This window comes from Rhopilema esculentum, unplaced genomic scaffold (genome assembly GCF_057945365.1).
Source record: "Rhopilema esculentum isolate cy_ngs unplaced genomic scaffold, ASM5794536v1 HiC_scaffold_36, whole genome shotgun sequence".
Classification (NCBI taxonomy): Eukaryota; Metazoa; Cnidaria; class Scyphozoa; order Rhizostomeae; family Rhizostomatidae; genus Rhopilema; species Rhopilema esculentum.
The window spans coordinates 1,968,359-1,992,545 of record NW_028300847.1 but is presented as its reverse complement, the minus strand read 5'-3'; the positions used below and the strand labels follow the sequence as shown (position 1 = coordinate 1,992,545).

Sequence of the window (24,187 nt, the reverse complement as noted above, 5' to 3'; positions counted from 1 at the left end):
TTCTGTAACAATGGATAAAGTCCATTTGTAAACAATGCGATCCTTATCCTTTTCTGATCATTAAAACTCAAACCCCTTGGTCGAGGTCATGATATCTTCGTGGACGGTAGCAGCAATTCTCAGTTAAAGAGGTAACGATTTGACGAATTTCGATAAGCAAATATTGCTAGCAGAGTATCTTTTATATCATGAAAAAATAATTTTGAGACGCATATTTTGTGATAACAAGGAAATAAGATTTTCCAAATTTTAGGTTTGAAAAGTTACAAGTTCTTCAAATCCCATTGCTTAAAACGTCATGGCTTTCTAGGCGTCCATCTTTTGAAACCACAACCTGACTAATTTGCACCATCATTGGCCCAATACAAATTTCTCAGATTTTTCCCACGTTTTTTGCCTTGAGCAATAATTCCAAATGCCCCTTGTATGTTTTGAGCAATTAGCTTGTAAATGGGCAGAACATAATAAAAAAGCAACTCATCAGCCAGAAACCCAAGGGTGTACCACCCCCCGGTAGGTACGCCCCTGATTGTCATACTGACTTCATACTAAAGAAGGAAAGAAATAAGAAAACATCAATGTGAAAAAATTCTAAGGGGAGAGTGGGTGGCACTTTTCCTATGTAACAACCAGGGTAGGTGCAAAAATGTTTTTAAAACACATTCCTAAAAATGCAGATGCCCAGACCCAAAAATCACTGTGATTAAAATTCTTAAAAAAATGTGTTGAAAATTTTGTACTGAGTATATAGAGCTGAAAAAAGAAAAGCTTGATTTTGTTGCTTATGATACATCATAGAATACCTATTCTTAACTAAGTGTTTATTGTCACTGCTATTAACAGATGAAAAAAGTTATTCTAATTTGGCTTAGACCATTCCAAGGCTTTTCATGCAAAATCACTTTCGGTTGAGCAGAACATTCCATCTAATCATTATATAAGCACCACACCAGTCATTTTGCATAAATTTATAAGAATATAATTTTCAACCAAAAATAGAGTTTTAAGAATAGAAATTATTTATTCACACTTTTTACTTGTCCTTAAAAACATAACCTGTTGCTTTTCGCTTAACATCAGCTTGATTTGACTTTGCAAAAAGAGTTTTGTATATTATTTCGAAGAAAGGTGAATTTACGTTCATAATCGATATGAGTAATCATCCAGAGAAGGGTATCAGTAATGCTTGCAGTAATTCCCCATATATGATACTGTTTTGCCAAAAATACTGGAAGCTTCCATCCATTCCTAAAAATTGTGTATCTGTTATTACCATCCAACAACAAGTCAGCTATAGGAACAGTAAAAGCTTCAGTAACCTGAAACAATGAAAAACACAACATTCTTATGCACTAGGAGAGTGGTAGTTAACAGTGGTTCATATATCATAGTTAACAGTTCAACTTTTATAAAAAACAGTTCAACTTTTATAATTCAGTAGACATATGCATTATGGCATAACTTCCTGTTCTTGGTTCCCATTAAAAATTTGTATTTCTAGATTCAAAATACCAATGATATTAAATTCAAACGAATTTTTGACTTATATTAACTGATTTTGTCTAGTCATTATTTTTTAAATGTTCTAAATTGACACAATTCTGCTAAAGAAGGTCAGGAAATGTGCTGTTTTAAATGTGCACAATTAAAGCAAATATCACATACCTCATTGTCACTAAATTTCAGCTTAGAAACATCAATGTCACCAACATACCCAAACACTGCAGTTATATTAATTGTAGCCTTCTAAAAAACACGAATTGAAATTATGATCAAAATTCAAACTAGTTTGAATGCTTTTTGGGTAGCTGAAAATAATATAGTTTCTCGTAATATGTCATCAGAAATAAAATCAAACAAATTTTAATAAAAGCAAGGACCTTACCCGGTTTAAAAATGGTCCTAGTGATGAAAGAATTCTAATGGAATTTCTGTCCAAAGCTAACTCCTCCTCAGCTTCCCTTAAGGCAGCAGCTTCAATTGAAAGATCTTGGTCATTCTTCATCCCTCCTGGAAAACTTAAGGCAAACAATTGATCAAAGATACTGTAATCATTCAACCATCAATAGTTTTTAATATCTTCTTCATAACACATAAGTTAAAAATGCATCAGAGGAACCATGTCTGTTTAAAGAAACAATATTTTAAGCAAACTTCATTTCAAGTCTGATTTTTTTAGAAAGCTGGCTGGCTTTGAGGTGGTGTTTCAGTTGTTCTGCTTGTAAGTCATTATTTATGATATGGCTTTAAAACTCACAAACCATCAAACTTTTGACTAGGAGATTAGTGAAGCAAGATCAGGTTATGATCATGAACTAAAACCTACATCTAAAGACTGTACTCTAGATCTGGTCAAGCAAGTACACTAGTATCCAGGCTCTAAATTTTACCTGATCTTAAAGCATATAAGGATATGCCACTGACCTTATTTCACCTCTGTGGTTTGGCAGATGATGCGATCTGACTGTAAAAAGCAGCGATGGTCTTCCTTCAACAATACATATAGGGACAAGAGCACCAGCACACTTTTTGGTAACACGGGCAGATCTTTGAATTCTCTGCAGCGTAGGATCACTTAGTAACATTTTACATTGTTTTTCAAGAGAATCTTTAGCTCCATTTTCGAAGAAACATTGTATCTTGTGATCTACTGATGAAGATATGCTTAGTCCTCTGATTATAGCAGTTCTTAACAATGAATTTCTAAGGCTGATTCTAATCAGTAAACAATGACACATGCCAACAGACCTAAACACAACGGCTTAGACACAACACCTATGAAAAAGCAGAGTGAAATTAGAACAAAAGGTTACATTTTCAAACGAGGTCAAAAAACAGTTCAAAGATAGCTTGCCTAAGAGGATATTTGCAAAATACCATTAAAGACAGGCAAAGACTAATTCGAACTGCATTTAAAAAAAATATTTTAGATTTGTTGCTAGATGTTGCTATTTTATATATATTTACAGATTACGTATGAAAGGGTGGAAGAGTTGTATCACTTGATCAACTTTTTCTGTTTTTTTAGTTTATTGTATTTTTGATGTTGAAAAATACATGTATTAAGTACAACAATGCATAAATAAAAGCTAGCAATGCCAATTTTTTCAGGACCCACCCATATAAAATCAAAATTCCATGGTGCCAGTCCCTGTCACAAGTCTGCAGCCTCATTTTTCAGAAAAAACATCATCGCATGTGCATTGGAAAAACTCTGCATACTGGCACTAAGGACCTCTCGTTACAAAATGTTGTGTATTTCTACCAATGTGCAAAGTATCACACTTTCTCATGCGAGATTGAAATGAAGTAGCTAACAAGTGTTAACTTGAAAACAATCAATGACAGAGAGATTACCCAGCACAAATTGACAAACAGTCCCATTTGCTAATGCCACAGCTCTGGTGAAATCCTATAGCATTGCTAACAAGTGCAATCATCATCGCGGAGTAATATTGTCAAGCGCAGTAGACCTTCCATGCTTACAAGATGTTGATAACTAGAAAACAGCCCGTTTGATATCATGATGCCCGATGGCTAAAAATATATGGTCATTTTTTACCTCATCTTATGGTAACTTATTTTATATCTTATGTCTTCCTGAGCAAATGATTGATTTACTTACTTGGTCCTCTCCTAATCCAACTCGGGTTATGTTTAACTTTATCTTTAGGCCACTTTTTTAAACCTCGAGTTTCCCTGTGATTTGTGCTTGCGTCAGCAAACTATGGCAACTTCAGTTGGAGGAGTTGATGTTTTCTTTCTCAAATGCAAGCCAAGAAGCCAAGCTAATACTAGACTTCAGAATATCGCATTATGCAGTTGGGAGCAGACACGTTTGATCTAAATAGGTACGGAGATCCTTTACTTTGATAATGTAGCAAGTTTGCCATTAAAATTACTATTATATGACTTGGTATATATACTTGACATCGTACATTTTTTTCGAAATCAAATTTTCGTTAAAATTTTTATATGTTTTCCGAGGGTTATCATAATCATTTGTTTCCAATTAATAAACCCTTATGTTCCCATTATTTTCAAACAACATTGCCTGCACTAATTCTATCCTTCCTGAGTGTACCCAAGTGATGAGCAACATACTTGAATCAAACAAGACTCTGGGTTTTTCTTCTGGTTTCCAGGTACCTGAGCTTTCTGGCCCCTAACCTGTTTTCCGTTTATTGCCCTTTCTGTTGCGGGCTCTGTGCAGTGGGCTGGAACCAGGTAAGCATCTGCCTAGAGTGGCGAGAGGAAACAGTGTTTTCCACTACACCACAGGTACCCCACAGGTATTTTGACTGACACTAAGATTGATTCCTAAGAATTGATAAGATTGATAATAAATAAATATTTCGAAATACATTCTGATCATTAACAATACTTCTGGTGGCAGAAGATATCTCTCTCATCAGCAAGTTACAGAGGATTGCAGGAAAATGTAGCTAAAGCTAGGGCATTAAAATTTGATCGAGAATTGGTCTCAAAGAGACTTTAAAAGTTTAAAAGGAAAACTTGAGACTGACTGGGACAAAATAATATCGGTTTGCAAAAAGCAAAGGCAAGAGTCATTCAATTTCTTGTAAAATGGGCTCCCTCTTACCGGGGACGGTTTTCGACGAGCTTATTACAACGAGGTTTCAAGCTGCTTAATTACATTTTTCTACAAACTATGACTTCATGTTAAGATCTCTTATTAATCAAATTGAAAATTTTCCCTCGCAGAGCATTGATTGATAAGAAGAAAAAAAGATGGGATTTCACAATTCACCGCCATGTTCGCCAAATAACGACGGTAGACCATTTGGTATTTTAACGCGACTAGCCTCATCTCTCATTTTAACGCGACAGACAGGGACGGAATTAAGCAACAATCATTGAGGGGATGTTAGATACTAATAGAATCTTGGTGCCATCACACCCTTCAGGTTGATGTAAAATGACGGAAGCGCTCATTTTCAAAATTTGATTTTTAACTTTACGGTAAAGAAAATAAGAAGATAAATAATGTAAAATCTTGGCGTTATTCTGTTACTACTGACTACCAACAAATGATTTTTACCGAATGACAGCAAAGTTTAACTAAGAGCACAGAAATATTGGAGGGATATCACACCCTCTTAACCCACCGCTAAATCCGTCCCTGCTGACAGATATGATGATGATGATGATGATGATGATGATGATGATGACGATGACTTTTTATTCGGTTTTAGCCCCCCCCCCCACTTTTCCTTGACCCTCAATTCTTCAATCAGCTACTCCTTGCTTAATTAGCCTGGTAGAAAATGCGGAAAATGTGGAAAACATAAAACGGTTGGAAAACGTGGAAAAATTGACATTTTACTTTGCTTTTCTAAAACTCAAAACAATGCTAAATTAAAAACAAAGTACCCTTCCAAAAATAAAAAGTTTTTCGAGCCCACATTTCTCAATGATTGAGATTTCTAAATTTTTGACGTTTATGATTTAATTGCTTTTATCCGCCATTTGTTTATGCGACTATTAGTTTATCTGAAACTAACTTTTTTGAATCAACGGACTGAAATGGTAGCTTATCCCTGGTTTCCATTTTTGTCTTTAATCTTACTGTGTGCTTTGTTTCAGTTATTCATGAGTAAAGGTTTAAATTAGCGTAAGTCAGCACAGACATTACGAAAGAATTTTGAACGGTTTTGGGAGAAGGTGGCACCAAATTTTCTTTGAGCATTCTGGTCTATGTATCTGATCTTTAGGTTGCCTTCCATATGCATGTACCATAATCTTATACCAGTTCTAATTCCTTTAGATAATATTATATGATGATAACCTAGCATAAATAACAAACTTCACTTTAAGCATTGTGTATTTTTGACATTTCAGATGCCAATATTCAATGCATTTGTGATGCTGGTTATTCTGATCAATTCGCTAGTTGTTGGCTTAGAAACCATTGAGAATCTTAAGAAAAACAATGCAGATGCATTCTTCACTCTAAACACAATATTCCTTGTCATTTATACGATCGAATTTGCCCTTAAAGTCTATGCGGAACCAAAAAATTACTGGAAGAGTAGTTACAACATATTCGATTTCGCTGTGCTGGCTCTTTCGTATGTCCAAGTACTCCTTGACAATTTGAGAGTGTTGGAAGTTGATGAAGGCTCATTGAAAATACTTCGGCTTCTTCGAGGTAAAAGATGTTTTTATCATCAAGGATAGCAAAGATTGAAATTATTTTATTCAAAATGAGAAGAGAAAGCTGCTTAAAAGATTTTTGGCTGTTTATCACAGTGTTAGGCTATGATCTTAATATTTGGTAATAGCTGGAAAATCCGCCCTAAAACCAAGCACAATCTGACATAACTGTAACATTTTTCGCACATTAGGTATTTCTCAGGCTTATAGAATGAAATTTCTAAGCTTTATCGAGCTTTACAAATACTCGTAACAAATGTTCACAAAATTGTTGAATTGGCCCATACGAGGGAACCTTGTCCCAAAGTAAAAGAAACCAACAGAAATGTTTAAAGCGAGTGATCTTTATGCTCCAGAAATTGATGAAAATCCTCTAAGTTTCATACCTTTTTTACTCTAATATTCCCGCTTCTCTTTTATTCCCGCCTCTCTAGTAATCCCGCTTGCAATTCATAGATTGTAAGAATAATCCCCCTCCCCAGTTATCCTGCATGCGGGATTGAAACTTTTAATTTGCATTTGCTATTCTTTACACACTCTGTATGGGTTGAAAATCAATGATTGAAACTTGGAGTGAATGGGTTAGATCACACGATAATGTCATAGACGGGAGAGGGCAAAGAGCTGTCTTATTTTGCAAGTTTATTAAACATCCAAGTCTCGCAGCATAAAAAGACGTTTGATTCTTTGACTTCGTACTACTGTCTATAAAGCACAATATCTGCTTTGTCTTGTCTGTGAAAATACATATCCCACCCCCCATTTAATTTTAATCTTCCCATACATGTTGAAATTGCATATTTTTTTAAGAGACTTTTTTGTTGAAACGGTATCCTCAAACTAGACTTCAAGGCATTGAAAAAATAATCCCGCCTCTCCAATATACCCGCCTCTCTAATAATCCCGCCTTTTTTGTTGGGTTGAAACGCTAATCCCGCAGCGGGAATATTAGAGTAAATACGGTATTTACTTTTAAAAGGGTGGACTGAAGGATAGAAGTAGGAATAAGATTAGAGATAGATGCAAGAATTTTTATTAGCAGGTATCTTAGGAATGATTTTTCTCGATTTATTTAGGAAGTAATTTTGCGAGGTTTGTAAGAAATTGGAAGCAAGCAGCACATAATACATCAAATTATCAGCTCGCCATTATTTGAGTTGCTTTTGGATAATAGTGCGCCTGTCAATTCTCCTTCAGTAAATAACTTTAGCAAAAAGATCTTACTCTACATATTAAGATGTAAAGGACAGAACTGTTTCTAACTTTCCTTAATGATTATGCAGGTAGCTGGAATGTATCCAAGCGAATATTACATACAGTTCGTAGTAATTATTTTACTATTTCATGACAATGTGTTTTCCATATTTTACCTTTCTTCACCTTTCTTATAAGCAAACAATACATTTTATCTAGATTTCATTTTCGAATATAATCTTGAGTTGTAAGGTTTTGTATATTGAATAGTAATGCCTTTTCTTTTAGTCGCAAGAACGCTGCGGACAATCTCCTTCGTTGAGGGGCTGCAAGTGCTTGTAAACGCATTGATAGTCACAATCCGCAAATCAGTCGTCAATGTTGTTGTATTACTGGTTTTGCTTATGATATTCTTCGGCGTTGTTGGCTATTATATATTTGGATATGACGAGACTGGTGACAAGGAGAGGTGGGGAAGCCTAAGTGATGCCATGCTTACCTTGTTCACATTTGTGACGGTAAGATGACATTTTGTGAAGTTCTTAGACTAGCTGAGCTAGACGCTCCTCCGCTTTTCCGCTCCTCAGCTTCTTCGCTCCTCTCTTGTATTTCCACACTTGGATATATGTAGCTCTGGTTCCCAGGGTACATATTATTATAAGAAAGTGTATTAATGAAATAATAAAACTAATGTAAGGTTAGGGTTATTGGATCTCATTATGTTCTAAATTACTTTGATGATTTGTATTCCAATACGATTGACAAAGCATTTTGTTGCGTAGGGAAATTAAAATTGTAATTAGGAGATAAATTTTGTTATCCGAAACCAAGTACAAAGATGCTTTAACGTCAAATTGGCAACATCTAATGCATGCATGCAGTTCCTTTGATAAGTTTTTCTCAAGATTCCTACTCTTTAAAATTTGTTCATTCCTTGTTTTCTAACCTTTAATCTGGCTATCTATTGAAAAGGCAACTTATAATCGTAATTAGCTCACTTGAATCCCGTTATGTCGAACACAGTGCAACTCGAACTTTCTTTAAGTCGGACTGATTTTCGATTCCCGCGGGCAGGGTCGTCGCTGCGGTAGGTCGCGGGAGGCTGACACTCCCCGAAAAAAAATTTATTTTAAAATCGAAGTGTTTTTTGCGACTCAAGGGTGCTTCGTCGGCAAATTTTCAGACTTGTCAGCAGATATATGATAGCTCATCAACATTGTGGAAGGATGGGATCTAAGCACCCCTTTTAACACAATGGCTAGCGATGGCCCTGGCCGATGGATTCTCTTGCTTTATTCAAGTCAAAATTCGTACCCCGAATGAGTCGGATATTTGCTTAGTCAGATTGATTCCTTTTTTCTTGAAAGTCCGATTTAACAAGATTTAAATGCATTTATTCTTAAGGCTGATGGTTGGACACAAATTCAGAAGCGACTTGATGCAAAGTTTTCATACAGCCAATGGTTCACTGTCATCTTTATCTTCTTGGGTCACTTCATTTTCACAAATTTATTCATTGGAATAATCATAATGGTGACGATACATGTTTATATATTGGCCTCTTTTGCAATCTCACCTCGTGTTGCAGCTAGTCATGGGTTGCTCGTTAAATATTCATGTATATTTCCTGCAGTTTGTAAGCTACTTTCTGGCACATTTAAAGTTATTTGAAGTAAAAAGCATGATCGAAAGATTAAAAAAGATTTTTGGTGCGCCTTTCTTCATTGAATTCAATGCTAGATTTCAGTATGCCCTGCATCGTATGGAAGTGTTTATTTGCTTTTCATATAGACTTTTCAATACAATCTGAACTAAACAAATTCTTGTCACTTCAACCCAAAACTAAAATTTTTGCTCTTTTAAGCATTTTATGCTGTTTTTACGAGTTTTTGACGTATTCACACTGCTTCAAACATTTTCAATGTTAGGTAATTGCAGAATTAAAGATTAAAGATGATTTTACTTTTATCATTAGATCAACAATAACTTTAATTTTGCCCAACTTCCTTTTTTTAGTAGCCCTTTATTGTTTAAACACGAGATCTGTTTTAGAATATTCATGAATCCACAGAGAGGTATAATGCAACACGAAAGCAGGAAAAAGAAGCAATTTTGCAGGTAGGAAAAGTATATTTTGCAAGAGCGTGTCAACAAGTTGCAAGTGGAGATTAACCAAATGTTACCAAACCACAATTGATGAGAAGTCAAGGAGACGCTTCTAGGGGTACTTCAGGGCTATGACTTTTAGGCCATTGTTTCGATTTGAAAATCTTACTTGTAAATCATTAGTGTTATCCGTTTTTGCAATGTTCATTTGATTTTGAATTGAAAATGATGTTTTATGAATTAAGGAATATTTACTGCAATATTTCTTTTGCAGAGTGCTTGATTTACTGTAGACAAAGCTGTACAAACCTTAAGCGTTAAAACCTTGAGTAGCAACTAAAAATCTTTATAATCGACGCATCAAACAAAAATTTTGAATCTAAAATATTTATCTAGTTCTTCTAGCTCAGTGGTTTAGCTTGACTTTTCAGACCAGTGGGGTTGAGGGTCATCAAGAGTGAAATTTATCGATAAAGACATAGATGTAGAACAAATAAGGTGTTTTTTTTCACTAACCGACCAACCAAGGATTTTGTGGGCAAACTGAAGATTTACTGACCAATTCATAAATCACTAGGGAGTGTCACACCCTCTACCCTCCCTCCACTAGGTACGCCCCTGATCTAAATACTAGAAGCAAAATTTAGAAAATGTTCCCAAAACTTTAAACATTTCAAAGCAATCCAAATAACTGTCAACTTGAAGGCAATTGTGCAGTTAAATAAATATTGTTTATTTTGATGCCATAAATATATCGAAATCTGCTTTTGAAAATCTTAGAATCTTAAAGCCAGTCTCTATCACTTGGTATTAAATTCTCATTGTTTCAGCTGAAAAAAGATTACCTTTACAAGCGTCAAAGAGAAGATGTAAAGCACATGTTAGAAAAACAGGTATGTATGAATGCGGATTTATAATGCAAATCAGCGCAATTTAAAAAGGTAAAGAGTGTCTCTGAAAGCTCACAAAGCTGTAAATTGATCAATCATGCTTATAAAATAATCAGGGCAATTAGGTTGCAGGTTGAGAAGCAGATGTTTTCAGTAGAAAAGTATTAAAACATTTTTTATGTTGAAGTAATTATGCAATAACCTAAATAAATTTATCTTGATAGCAGTATGCAAATGCTGTACGATGGGAAGAAATAATTGATAGATAGCCCTAAAATTTTGATCATGTAGCATCAGGTCGCTCTAAATCATCAATTATCAAAAGAATTGCACCGAGGAATTATGTTGTACGAAAGCCTGATGAATAGTAGGTTGATAATTCAGTTTATGGCTATCCACTTTCCATTACATGAAATTCTAGTTGAAAAATAAAACTTAGGAGTGGTTAGTAATGAGGCTGCTATTCATCATGCTTTCAATTTTGCCTATTTTTTATTCTAGAAAAACAGCAAGTATGCAAACTTTGCAGAAATGACTCAACATTTCAGACGTACCCTTAGTCATGATGATTACGTCATTATGACAGATGTTGCCTGTAATTTGACTTGGCTGGAAACGTACATAGATTCACTTGATCATCTCGACATGTACTCATACAGGTAAATGGTAAAAGAAGTGTATTTGAATTGAATTAAATTCAATTATCAATCCCGTTTATAGATGAAATACCATTACTATGACAAATAGATATCATATGATAAGAGCAAGTTCCTAAAAGAATAGAGGCAATGCTGGCATTGGTATCAGCATTTTCTTCACACTCTAAATACTGCTTGCTAACCATCTGAGTTATACTCGCCAACATTCAAATTTAAATCTTTAATCAAGCATAATTCTTACCCTAAAATTTGGCAATCTTTGATAATAACTGTTTGATTTTAAAGTGGTTGGTCTTTTTGATGAAGTTGCAGTCGCTACAGAAAAATCCGATGTAGAAAAACAATATCGAACAAAGAGATTTCTACCCATAATATCTAAATCAAGGACTTTTCTCTCGGACTAGCCTTTTTACTTTTTATTATACAGATGCCAACAAGCCCATTTCAACATGACAAATGTAATTGCAGAGCTGCTTGAAAGAAAGATAAAGAAAAAGGACCCACTGAGCCTCTTCAAAAGGAAGCTTTAATAGAAATTGTAAACAACCATGTAAGTTTTGGTGCAACAGCTCTTTCACTGATAAAAGCACAGCAGCTTTTCATTTTTTCAAATCATTTCTCCAACCCGATGTAGACAGTCCCACCTTTTCGTTGCCAATAAATCTTGGCTTCTTGAGTGTCGTCTCTTGCTATATTTTGAAGCTGTTTCAATAAAAAATAGAAGGTTCTAGAATCATCTTGTCCTTAGTTGTGAAGAAATGTGAATCGTCTTCACCAACGTGTCTCTCTTTTGGTGTTAATTATTTTGTAGAAAAGACAGTTTGTTCCTCCGGAAAATTCCATTACGTTCGAATCAGCTGACATAAGGAAAATTCTTTGAGAATAAAAAAGAATCTACGATTCACTTTAGGCCATAATCGAAAACATCCTAAAATAAGAAATCGGTTATCCGTTGTTTCTTCCCCAAAAAACAGTTTGCTGGTACCATTTTAGGAAATATTTCTCAATTATCAATCTAAATTAAATTAAATTTTTCCTAAATTATTCACGAGCTACTAAATTACTCATAAAATGTCAACGAATTGTTATAAATTTGAATCTAAAGGTTTCTAGCAGTTGGATTTCTCAAATAGTTTGACATTACCTGCTAGAGTTATATTAGAAAAGAAGCACAGTTTTCTAAAGCATTGCTATAAAGTTTTTTCTCAGAATCTGTGTTGCTTCCTTTGTTGCAAAGTTATCCGCGTCTTTCTAGACTAATTTTCGGTATTTAGATATGTTTTCATCCTTGTCATTTGCTATAAGCTGCACAGACATTTGTTACGTTGATGACTTTATTGTCATTGAATCTGCAATTACCTACGACAGACCCTACGTCATAATAATTTAGCCAATCTAGAAGCAGGAGCTACTTTCTATGTCATTGATCTTTGCAGCATTAATTATATGCAACAAGCATCGACAAAAACCTTTGTAACAAACGGTCTTTGAGAAAGAAAGGCAAATTGTTGCCATTGTATCAGTCATGCATTGAATCACGCATCAGGAAACGATTATTAACCTGCAAAAATTCACCGCGTCTGCTGCTAGTCGCGTGTCACGACCTTTCGAAAAGCTGTCACTTCAAAACTATTGCTCATCAGAAGCTAAAATTTTCTTTTGGCTCCTGCTTCTGTGAAAAGCAGATGCATTTTTCTGACGTTTTTCTTTGACTATTCAGTTTGTTTCGATTTTCAAAGAGAATGTTAATTTTGTTTTACAGTAATGATCACATAAGCGACTATTTACCTTTAATCTCATTATGTTCTTGCCAAAGCAAATGCATCTGTATTTGCTTGTCATCTAATGGCAAGAAAGACATGTATTTTGGAAAACATGGATCTTTTAGATAAGCAAATTGTTTACTTTAAGCAGAAAGCCTTGCACGCAGGAAGCAAGAAGACCAAATTGTTTACTTTTAGCTGAAAGCCTTGCACAGAGGTAGGCAAAAGACCAAGGCCATTGCCATCAGTGTAATTTTCTTCTAAAGCTGCGGAGTTTTAAATTCAATCTTGGCTTGAGATTACTGTGGCAAATCTTTCTGAAACAGGACATTGTCATGTCCCTGCTTACTGGGTATGGAATTATTATATTGCCGGACCTTGGTATTGTACTACATTGCGTGGATATAATTTGATTGCTGCTTTGGTGTTAGAAGAATATGTCTGCGAATTGGTATGATATAAACATAATCATATTCTTGACCATCGACTCGATTGTTGCCCTCCTGACCTCGATCTTCAATGGAACATTCATTATAACTTTGTTAAAAACACCTTCCTTGCACACACCTTCACATATGATTTTTGGTGCTATGAGCATGTGCGATTTCCTTGTTGGCATTTGTGGACACCCTCTATGGCTAGAAGATTATGGGAGAAGACTCAACAGCATTGACAAGAGCCCAACAAACAAATACAAACGATATGTAATGGCGTTTTTAGTGGTGTCCTCTCTTCTATATATGACTTGCATTAGCATAGACAGATACATTGCTGTCGTCCACCCATTTTGGTTCCATAAACATGCTACATGCAAAACACACATTTTTGCCTCTGTTTTGGTTTTGTTTGCCACTATTCCAATAGTTGTTGTCCATTTTGGTGTTAATGTTCCAAATACAAGTATTATGTTGGTTTTGCTGCCCGTTATTTACTGCAACTGGAAAGTTTTTAGACTAATTAGAAGGCAAAGCAAACAAATAGCTCAGATTGAGAGAGCACCTAACATTACTGAGAGACAGCAAAAGCAAAGAAAAGAAAATAAAGACAAGGCATATGTCATGTTAGTCGTTGTAATTGCTTTCTGTGTTTCATATGCTCCAACAGTCGTGAACAACATTTTGGTATCAGCAGATTTCTACAAGGATGTGAAAGAGTTTGTTGATCCTTGGGCAGAGTGTTTCATATTTGCAAATAGTCTTGTAAACCCGTTGATATACTACGCAAGAATGAAAGCATTTCGCAAAGCAGCTAAAGACTTATTTCATCGAGAGGCATAATTTCCATAAGAGTTTTGCCACATTTTTGTATTTCCAATGTTGCCAGATGACTTGAGGCTCTTGTGAATATGACGCTAGTAGCAAGAATGCATGTTAAATAAATGTCAAAAATCAAGGGTATAATGAAAGAATATCTTGGAGCCTTTCCTTGTGCAAAACACCACATTAATTTCCCAGTCAAACCTCAGCAGTCTAAGAACTAATACCGCGATTCGCTTTGAATAAAGTTCTAGTCTTAATATCAGTAAAAATATTCAAAGAAGTTATAAAATTCGATAAGGCTATTATAACCTACACGGTTAACGATCATCTGTATCCTGTTTTTATCAATTTTGTTTTGATTGCCTCTGTTAATGCTTTTAGTGACTGCTTTTCAATGAAAAATTATTTTCATTTATGATATTACTTTTAAGTGAGATATTACCTGCTGTTGATTGAACTGATTTACTTGAAATACTTAACAGATTGCAATTAAAATTTTTCCTTTTTGTGTCCACGTTTTGATTTTTTTATGCTTAAATGTTGCCCAATATTCATTTCTGTAGATTGAATAATACTGTTTGCTTAAAAGTTTTTTCTTTTTTATCTGCTTTGTTTTAAACCTTGTTTGGTCTTAAATCTATTAGTTCGAAATATTGTGGGATATATCGACAAAAATAAGCCCGACAATATGTGGAGTACTTTCGAGTCTAAAGACTTGGATAGCAGTGACAAGCAAAAGGAACGGGTCGGGCTGACAATATTTACAAGTAAACTGACAAAAAATGCGTTTTAGCAACATGGAATGGAAATGATTGTTAGGGGCTATATTCATGACGCCTATATCGGTAAACATACGTTTTATAAAAAAGGCATTTTGTAAAAACTAAGTTCCGGGAATAAGAAACTCATGGTACTGACTCAAAAGTGTTAAGCGACTGGGAGAGAATAGGTTAAACTTAGATTCAATGTTGTTTGTTTGTGGATAATGCACCTAAACTTGTCATTTTTAGACTGTCGTTTACATACAACAAAATAACATTGTAATGATTTGCCTCACCGTTTGATTGTCAGCCAAAATTTATAAAAGTTCATTAAGAAGGTTGAGAAGTACTCTGTTTTGAAAAGAAACACTAATCGGTTCAGGGAAATAAAGGAAACATGATTACCAAACAAAACAAATAAGCAAGAGTTTTCAAAGGTTTTAAATGGTGTTTCTTTTGCAAACACAAAGTATGAACTCGTGCAAAAGAGTGATGAACAGGGTTTGACGAAAACAAAGAATCGTTAAAGTTGAGTAAGTTAGGTTTTCTGCTCGTTGACATAATGTTCATTAAAATTAATGTCTGACCAGCAAGAGGTGTTTACATTAGATAATAAAAGTGCCTGCTAGATTTAATAGCTCTTTCTTCACATATTCCTTTTTTAAATCTGGAAACCAAGGCAACCGAGATAGGAGCAAAAACTAAGGAAGGATGATGCTGCTTTGAAAGGAAGATAAAAATCAAAGCTTTGCAAGGCAAATTATTTTCTTCGCTAGTCAGCAGGGTTTTGAAAAAGCCAGTGGTTTTTAGAACACTGAAGAATTGCTCCTAGCATCTATGGTTCGGTGAAAAAAGCCCTCTTTTACATACTAACTAAGGGTTGGGAGGAGGGACAATTATCCACCTCCTCCTAGTTACTTTCGTTTTTTTAAACAATAGTCTATTTTTCTCCTCTTTCCATGAACAGAAGAGAATATGTGAGACAGTCTCATCGTTTTGTTGCCACTTAATCGTGGCATTCTACAGCCGCTTCTTGAACGTCGTCTTTGCAATATTTTGTGCTGTTTCAATAAAAGCTGGGAGGTTTTAAAACCATCTTGTCCTAAGTTGTGAAGAAATAAAAGTCGAATTTCCGGCATTCTAATAAAGATGCATGTCTGCCTTATGGTGTTAATTCTTGTTTTAAAAAAAGGCAGTATTCTTGTCAGGCCAAATAATGTTTTCCCCTCTGGAAAATTTATTCACGTTCAAAATTGAAAAATTCTTTGAGAATATAAAAAATCCATGATTCACTATAGAATACACTCAAAAACCTCCTACAATACGATGTTAAACTAAAATATTGGCAGCTAGGGTTAGACTAGAAAAGAAATCAGTAATTCCCTGTTGATTTTATTGATTGCTTCTTCACCAAAAAATTTGCTAGCACGATTATAAAAAAATTCTAAATATTCTAAGACATTTTAAATTTTTTCAAAGCTATTTACAACCTACTAAATTACCAACGAGGTTTCGTCAAACTTTCAAAAGTCACAGGCTACTGTTATTTACTGTAATATTTAACGTAGACTTATGTTTAGTTTACTAAGCAAAATACTACATCAGAATAGCGAATCACTATAAAAAGCGATTATTATAGGTCAGTCACTTGACTAAAGTCTAACTAAACACGAGGGTACCATACATTACTAATAGCTTGATTTTCTCAAATAGTCTGAAATTTTCTACTAGAGGTACATTGATAAAAAGCATCATTTTCTCAGGCATTGCTTCTAGTAGGCATTGCTATAAAGTTTTTCTCAGAAACTGTGTTGTTTCCTTTGTTGCAATGTTTTCCTTATCTTTCTCTGGACTTATTTTTGGAATTAACAGGATTTTTCTCTTCTTGTCATTTGCTATAAGCTGCAAAGACATTTATTATGTTGATGACTTTTTTGTCATTGTATCTACAATTCCTTTTGACAGAACCTACGTCATAAAAATCTAACCTACCTAGAAGCAGGAGCTACTTTTACTGGTTTTGATCTGGTAACATACTTTTTATGCAACTAGCACCGACACAAATCATTTTAACAATCGGTCCATAAGAAAGAGAGGGTGTAAAGAGGTAAACTGATATCAGTAGCGAATTGAATATTGCATCAGAGAATGCTTATCTACCCACAAAAATTGCATTGGTTGGACTTCCCAGCATGTTTCATTAGTCGGGTGTAGCAACATTTCAAGTAGCTGTGTTTCACTATCAAGCTACTATTTGTCATATATTAAATTTTCGTTTCATAGCTTCTCTGAAAAGCAGATGCAATTTTCTGTCTTTTTTGACAGTTCAGTTTGCTCCTATTTTCAAAGAAAACGTCTACTTTTATTTTAGAGTATTGATCCTATGAGCGACTATTTACCTTTAATCGTATCATGTTTTTGCAAAAGCAGATGCAGCTGTATTTGCTTGTATATGATTGTTGTAACGAATGGCAAGAAAGTCTTTGCTTTTGGATAACGTGTATCTTCTAGAAAAAAAAACTGTTTACTTTTAGCAGAAAGGCCTTGCACGCATGCAGCCATAAGACCAAGACTCTTGATATCATGAGTAATTTTCTTCTTGCACTGCAGAGTTCTCAAATTTAATTTTGGTTTGAGTTTTCTGAGGCAAATGTTTTTAATCCGGTCGTCATTGTCAACAGCTATTGTCCCTGCTTATTGGTTAAGGAATATTTATAATACCGGACCTTGGTAGTATATTGCTTCGCGTGGATATCATTTGATTATTTCATGCTGCTCTGGTGCTAGAAAAATATGTCTTTGGCGAGCTGGTATGATATAAACATAATCATATTCTTGACCATCGACTCGATTGTTGCCCTCCTGACATCGATCTTCAATGGAGCATCCATTGTAACTTTGTTAAAAACACCTTCCTTGCACACACCTTCACATATGATTTTTGGTGCTATGAGCATGTGCGATTTCCTTGTTGGCATTTGTGGACACCCTCTATGGCTAGAAGATTATGGGAAAAGACTCAACAGCATTGACAAAATCCCAACAGACAAATACAAACGATATGTGATGGCGTTTTTAGTGATGTCCTCTCTTCTATATATGACTTGCATTAGCATAGACAGATACATTGCTGTCGTCCACCCATTTTGGTTCCATGAACATGCTACATGCAAAACACACATTTTTGCTCCTGTTTTGGTTTTGTTTGCCACAATTCCAATAGTTGTTGTCCATTTTAGTGTTAATGTTCCAAATACAAGTATCATGTTGGTTTTGCTGCCCGTTTTGTACTGCAACTGGAAAGTTTTTAGTGTAATTAGAAGGCAAAGCAAACAAATAGCTCAGATTGAGAGAGCACCTAACATTACTGAGAGACAGCAAAAGCAAAGAAAAGAAAATAAAGACAAGGCATATGTCATGTTAGTCGTTGTAATTGCTTTCTGTGTTTCATGTGCTCCAACAGTCGTGAACAACATTTTAGTATCAGCAGATTTCTACAAGGATGTGAAAGAGTTTGTTGATCCTTGGGCAGAGTGTTTCATATTTGCAAATAGTCTTGTAAACCCGTTGATATACTACGCAAGAATGAAAGCATTTCGCAAAGCAGCTAAAGACTTATTTCATCGAGAGGCATAATTTCCATAAGAGTTTTGCCACATTTTTGTATTTCCAATGTTGCCAGATGACTTGAGGCTCTTGTGAATATGACGCTAGTAGCAAGAATGCATGTTAAATAAATGTCAAAAATCAAGGGTATAATGAAAGAATATCTTGGAGCCTTTCCTTGTGCAAAACACCACATTAATTTCCCATTCAAACCTCAGCAGTCTAAAAACTAATACCGCGATTTTCTTTGAATAAAGTTCTAGTCTCAATATCAGTAAAAATATTCAAAGAAGTTATAAAATTCGATAAGGCTATTATAACCTACACGGTTAACGATCATCTGTATCCTGTTTTTATCAATTTTGTTTTGATTGCCTCTGTTAATGCTTTTAGTGACTGCTTTTCAATGAAAAATTATTTTCATTTATGATATTACTTTTAAGTGAGATATTACCTGCTGTTGATTGAACTGATTTACTTGAAATACTTAACAGATTGCAATTAAAATTTTTCCTTTTTGTGTCCACGTTTTGATTTTTTTATGCTTAAATGTTGCCCAATATTCATTTCTGTAGATTGAATAATACTGTTTGCTTAAAAGTTTTTTCTTTTTTATCTGCTTTGTTTTAAACCTTGTTTGGTCTTAAATCTATTAGTTCGAAATATTGTGGGATATATCGACAAAAATAAGCCCGACAATATGTGGAGTACTTTCGAGTCTAAAGACTTGGATAGCAGTGACAAGCAAAAGGAACGGGTCGGGCTGACAATATTTACAAGTAAACTGACAAAAAATGCGTTTTTAGCAACATTGAATGGAAATGATTGTTAGGGGCTATATTCATAACGCCTATATCGGTAAACATACGTTTTATAAAAAAGGCATTTTGTAAAAACTAAGTTCCGGGAATAAGAAACTCATGGTACTGACTCAAAAGTGTTAAGCGACCGGGAGAGAATAGGTTAAACTTAGATTCAATGTTGTTTGTTTGTGGATAATGCACCTAAACTTGTCATTTTTAGACTGTCGTTTACATACATCAAAAGAACATTGTAATGATTTGCCTCACCGTTTGATTGTCAGCCAAAATTTATAAAAGTTCATTAAGAAGGTTGAGAAGTACTCTGTTTTGAAAAGAAACACTAATCGGTTCAGGGAAATAAAGGAAACATGATTACCAAACAAAACAAATAGGCAAGAGTTTTCAAAGGTTTTAAATGGTGTTTCTTTTGCAAACACAAAGTATGAACTCGTGCAAAAGAGTGATGAACAGGGCTTGACGAAAACAAAGAATCGTTAAAGTTGAATAAAGTTAGGTTTTCTGCTCGTTGACATAATGTTCATTAAAATTAATGTCTGACCAGCAAGAGGTGTTTACATTAGATAATAAAAGTGCCTGCTAGATTTTTTAGCTCTTTCTTCACATGTTCCTTGTTTAAATCTGGAAACCAAGGCAACCGAGATAGGAGCAAAAACTAAGGAAGGATGATGCTGCTTTGAAAGGAAGATAAAAATCAAAGCTTTGCAAGGCAAATTATTTTCTTTGCTATTCAGCAAGGTTTTGAAAAAGCCAGTGGTTTTTAGAACACTGAAGTATTACTCCTAGCATCTATGGTTCGGTGAAAGAAGCCCTCTTTTACATACTAACTAAGGGTTGGGAGGAGGGACAATTATCCACCTCCTCCTAGTTACTTTCGTTTTTTTAAACAATAGTCTATTTTTCTCCTCTTTCCATGAACAGAAGAGAATATGTGAGACAGTCTCATCGTTTTGTTGCCACTTAATCGTGGCATTCTACAGCCGCTTCTTGAGCGTCGTCTTTGCAATATTTTGTGCTGTTTCAATAAAAGCTGGGAGGTTTTAAAACCATCTTGTCCTAAGTTGTGAAGAAATAAAAGTCGAATTTCCGGCATTCTAATAAAGATGCATGTCTGCCTTATGGTGGTAATTCTTGTTTTAAAAAAAGGCAGTATTCTTGTCAGGCCAAATAATGTTTTCCCCTCTGGAAAATTTATTCACGTTCAAAATTGAAAAATTCTTTGAGAATATAAAAAATCTATGATTCACCATAGAATACACTCAAAAACTTCCTACAATACGATGTTAAACTAAAATATTGGCAGCTAGGGTTAGACTAGAAAAGAAATCAGTAATTCCCTGTTGATTTTATTGATTGCTTCTTCACCAAAAAATTTGCTAGCACGATTATAAAAAAAATTCTAAATATTCTAAGACAACTTAAATTTTTTCAAAGCTATTTACAACCTACTAAATTACCAACGAGATTTCGTCAAACTTTCAAAAGTGACAGGCTACTGTTATTTACTGTAATATTTAACGTAGACTTATGTTTAGTTTACTAAGCAAAATACTACATCAGAATAGCGAATTACTTTAAAAAGCGATTATTATAGGTCAGTCACTTGACTAAAGTCTAACTAAACACGAGGGTACCATACATTACTAATAGCTTGATTTTCTCAAATAGTCTGAAACTTTCTACTAGAGGTACATTGATAAAAAGCATCATTTTCTCAGGCATTGATTCTAGTAGGCATTGCTATAAAGATTTTTCCTTTGTTGCAAAGTTTTCCTTGCCTTTCTCTGGACTTATTTTTGGTATTAAGAGAATTTTCCCTACTTGTCATTTGCTATAAGCTGCAAAGACATTTATTATGTTGATGACTTTTTTGTCATTGTATCTACAATTCCTTTTGACAGAACCTACGTCATAAAGATCTAACCTACCTAGAAGCAGGAGCCACTTTTAGTGGTTTTGATCTTTGTAACATACTTTTTATGCAACGAGCACCGACACAAATCATTTTAACAATCGGTCCTTGAGAAAGAGAGGGTGTAAAGAGGCAAACTGATATCAGTAACGAATTGAATATTGCATCAGAGAATGCTTATCTACCCACAAAAATTGCATTGGTTGGACTTCCCAGCATGTGTCATTAGCCGGGTGTAGCAACATTTCAAGTAGCTGTGTTTCACTATCAAGCTACTATTTGTCATATATTAAATTTTCGTTTCATAGCTTCTCTGAAAAGCAGATGCAATTTTCTGTCTTTTTTGACAGTTCAGTTTGCTCCTATTTTCAAAGAAAACGTCTACTTTTATTTTAGAGTATTGATCCTATGAGCGACTATTTACCTTTAATCGTATCATGTTTTTGCAAAAGCAGATGCAGCTGTATTTGCTTGTATATGATTGTTGTAACGAATGGCAAGAAAGTCTTTGCTTTTGGATAACGTGTATCTTTTAGAAAAGAAAACTGTTTACTTTTAGCAGAAAGGCCTTGCACGCATGCAGCCATAAGACCAAGACTCTTGATATCATGAGTAATTTTCTTCTTGCACTGCAGAGTTTTCAAATTTAATTTTGGTTTGAGTTTTCTGAGGCAAATCTTTTTTAATCCGGTCGTCATTGTCAACAGCTATTGTCCCTGCTTATTGGTTAAGGAATATTAATAATACCGGACCTTGGTAGTATATTGCTTCGCGTGGATATCATTTGATTATTTCATGCTGCTCTGGTGCTAGAAAAATATGTCCTTGGCGAGCTGGTATGATATAAACATAATCATATTCTTGACCATCGACTCGATTGTTGCCCTCCTGACATCGATCCTCAATGGAACATTCATTGTAACTTTGGTAAAAACACCTTCCTTGCACACACCTTCACATATGATTTTTGGTGCTATGAGCATGTGCGATTTCCTTGTTGGCATTTGTGGACACCCTCTATGGCTAGAAGATTATGGGAAAAGACTCAACAGCATTGACAAGAGCCCAACAAACAAATACAAACGATATGTATTGGCGTTTTTAATGGTGTCCTCTCTTCTTTATATGACTTGCATTAGCATAGACAGATACATTGCTGTCGTCCACCCATTTTGGTTCCATGAACATGCTACATGCAAAACGCACATTATTGCCTCTGTTTTGGTTTTGTTTGCCACTATTCCAATAGTTGTTGTCCATTTTAGTGTTAATTTTCCAAGCACAAGTTTACTAATGTTGGGTTTGCTGCCCGTTTTGTACTGCAACTGGAAAGTTTTTAGAGTGATTAGAAGGCAAAGCAAACAAATAGCTCAGATTGAGAGAGCACCTAACATTACTGAGAGACAGCAAAAGCAAAGAAAAGAAAATAAAGACAAGGCATATGTGATGTTGGTCGTTGTAATTGCCTTCTGTGTTTCATTTGCTCCGATAGTCGTGAAAAACATTTTGGAATCAGCAGATTTCTACAAGGATGTGAAAGAGTTTGTTTATCCTTGGGCAGAGTGTTTTGCATTGGCAAATAGTCTTGTAAACCCGTTGATATACTACGCAAGAATGAAAGCATTTCGCAAAGCAGCTAAAGACTCATTTCATCGCGAGGTATAGTTTCAATACGAGTCTTGCCATATTTTTGAAATGTCAATGTTGTGAGATGACTGGAGGCTCTTGTGAATAAGGAATTCGGGTGGCAGTTAAGCATCAAGGGTATATTGAAAGATTATCTTGGAATCTTACCTTTATAAGTCATCTTCAACTGCAAAATCTACATTAATTGATGAGTCAAATCTTAGCAGCCAGAACCTCGAGACTTGTAACGCAGTTTGCATTGTATCAAAGGAGTTTGATTGCTCTTTTCAAAGACATTTGGGCAATGACAAAGTTTGGTTAATGCTTTTTGCCTGAAAATTAAAATGAGACATACCTAGTTGTTAATTGAAATTATTCACTTGAAATTTCAAATAGAATTGTATGTATTCTGTATTCTGTTATTCTGTTTTCACATTGCTGTTTACGTTTTGTTGTTTTTATGTTTAAATATTAGTTGAGTCGAAATCTAGGGTCCCGTGACAACTTTTAGGATAACTTGTTTTGAAAGTTGATTTTGGTATTTCAAAGTACGCTCTTCAAAATGAGCTTGGGTACATTTTGATTTTTGATGGTCGTTGGCCGGAAATGACGTCATAAAATATGCACCTGTAAAATCATTTTTACGGTTATAACTCAAGACAAGTAATTCAAATTCATTCAAAATACACATCATTCGACTCCTCGTGAGGAATGCTTTCGAATGATGTACATCAAGTTATATTTTTATGATATCAGCAAATTATGCTATGACGTCACTGAAGGTCGATGACGTCACAGACAGGAAACTGAAAGGGCAGTTTCACATATAGTTTCGAAAGCTTTCCTCACGAGGAGTCGAATGATGTGTAGTTTGAATGACGTTGACTTACTTGTCTCGAGTTATGACCGTAAAAAAGGTTTTATAGGTGCATATTTTATGACGTCATTTCTGGCCAACGCCCATCGAAAATCAAAATGTACCCTGGCTCATTTTGAAGAGCGTACTTTGAAATACCAAAATCAATTTTCAAAACAAGTTATCCTAAAGTTGTCACGGGACCCTAGATTTCGACCTAACTATATTGCTAAAAAACAATTTTTATAGAGTGAAGAATAACTATTTTTTTTGGTTTTGTCTTATTTACCTGTTTAATTCTAAACCTCTTTCTGAAACTAAGCGTGTTGAGGCAGTGAAGTTAGAGACACAGTGAAAATATGCGGAGTACTTTCAACGACTTTCATAGCAGTGACAAGCAAAGGAATAGGTTAGGCCTACAATATTTACAAGCAAATTAATTAAAAGTATGTTTATGGAAGCATAGAATAGTTTGTATACGCAACTTTTGTGTCAAATGCATTGCGTAAGAATCTCAGTACTGAGATCGCTAAAACATTAGAAAACTCTTGTCTTGG

General features: G+C 34.8%; 4 protein-coding genes across 5 annotated transcripts; 3 read left to right on the top strand and 1 right to left on the bottom strand.

Annotated features, from left to right (window-relative positions):
• Positions 1-98: 98 nt before the first annotated feature.
• On the bottom strand, positions 99-3,567 carry LOC135688431 (mitochondrial coenzyme A diphosphatase NUDT8). 2 transcript variants are annotated; one of them, XM_065205276.2, is made up of 5 exons: positions 3,358-3,567; positions 2,425-2,775; positions 1,886-2,018; positions 1,666-1,746; positions 99-1,319 (listed from the first exon to the last, which is right to left on the bottom strand). In XM_065205276.2, exons 2-5 carry the CDS (start codon positions 2,736-2,738, stop codon positions 1,077-1,079), a joined length of 771 nt encoding a protein of 256 aa, XP_065061348.2. In that variant the 5' UTR covers positions 2,739-2,775; positions 3,358-3,567; the 3' UTR covers positions 99-1,076. The 2 variants fall into 2 exon arrangements, with proteins under 2 accessions (XP_065061348.2, XP_065061346.2); XM_065205274.2 differs by lacking the exon at positions 3,358-3,567 and adding an exon at positions 3,119-3,307.
• A 94-nt stretch (positions 3,568-3,661) lies between these two features.
• Positions 3,662-11,731, top strand: LOC148957221 (cation channel sperm-associated protein 3-like). The gene is made up of 9 exons (XM_089115719.1): positions 3,662-3,851; positions 4,726-4,795; positions 5,863-6,172; positions 7,660-7,889; positions 8,776-8,904; positions 9,424-9,489; positions 10,308-10,370; positions 10,869-11,026; positions 11,454-11,731. Exons 1-9 carry the CDS (start codon positions 3,817-3,819, stop codon positions 11,554-11,556), a joined length of 1,164 nt encoding a protein of 387 aa, XP_088971845.1. The 5' UTR covers positions 3,662-3,816; the 3' UTR covers positions 11,557-11,731.
• A 1,020-nt stretch (positions 11,732-12,751) lies between these two features.
• LOC135688430 (uncharacterized) lies at positions 12,752-19,001 on the top strand. Its single transcript, XM_089115781.1, has 2 exons — positions 12,752-14,060; positions 17,597-19,001. The coding sequence occupies exons 1-2, from the start codon at positions 13,227-13,229 to the stop codon at positions 18,443-18,445; spliced, it is 1,683 nt and encodes a 560-aa protein (XP_088971907.1). The 5' UTR covers positions 12,752-13,226; the 3' UTR covers positions 18,446-19,001.
• Positions 19,002-21,699: 2,698 nt separating this feature from the next.
• On the top strand, positions 21,700-23,858 carry LOC135688474 (trace amine-associated receptor 9). The gene has a single exon (XM_065205335.2). The coding sequence runs from the start codon at positions 21,968-21,970 to the stop codon at positions 22,811-22,813; it is 846 nt and encodes a 281-aa protein (XP_065061407.2). The 5' UTR covers positions 21,700-21,967; the 3' UTR covers positions 22,814-23,858.
• Positions 23,859-24,187: the final 329 nt, after the last annotated feature.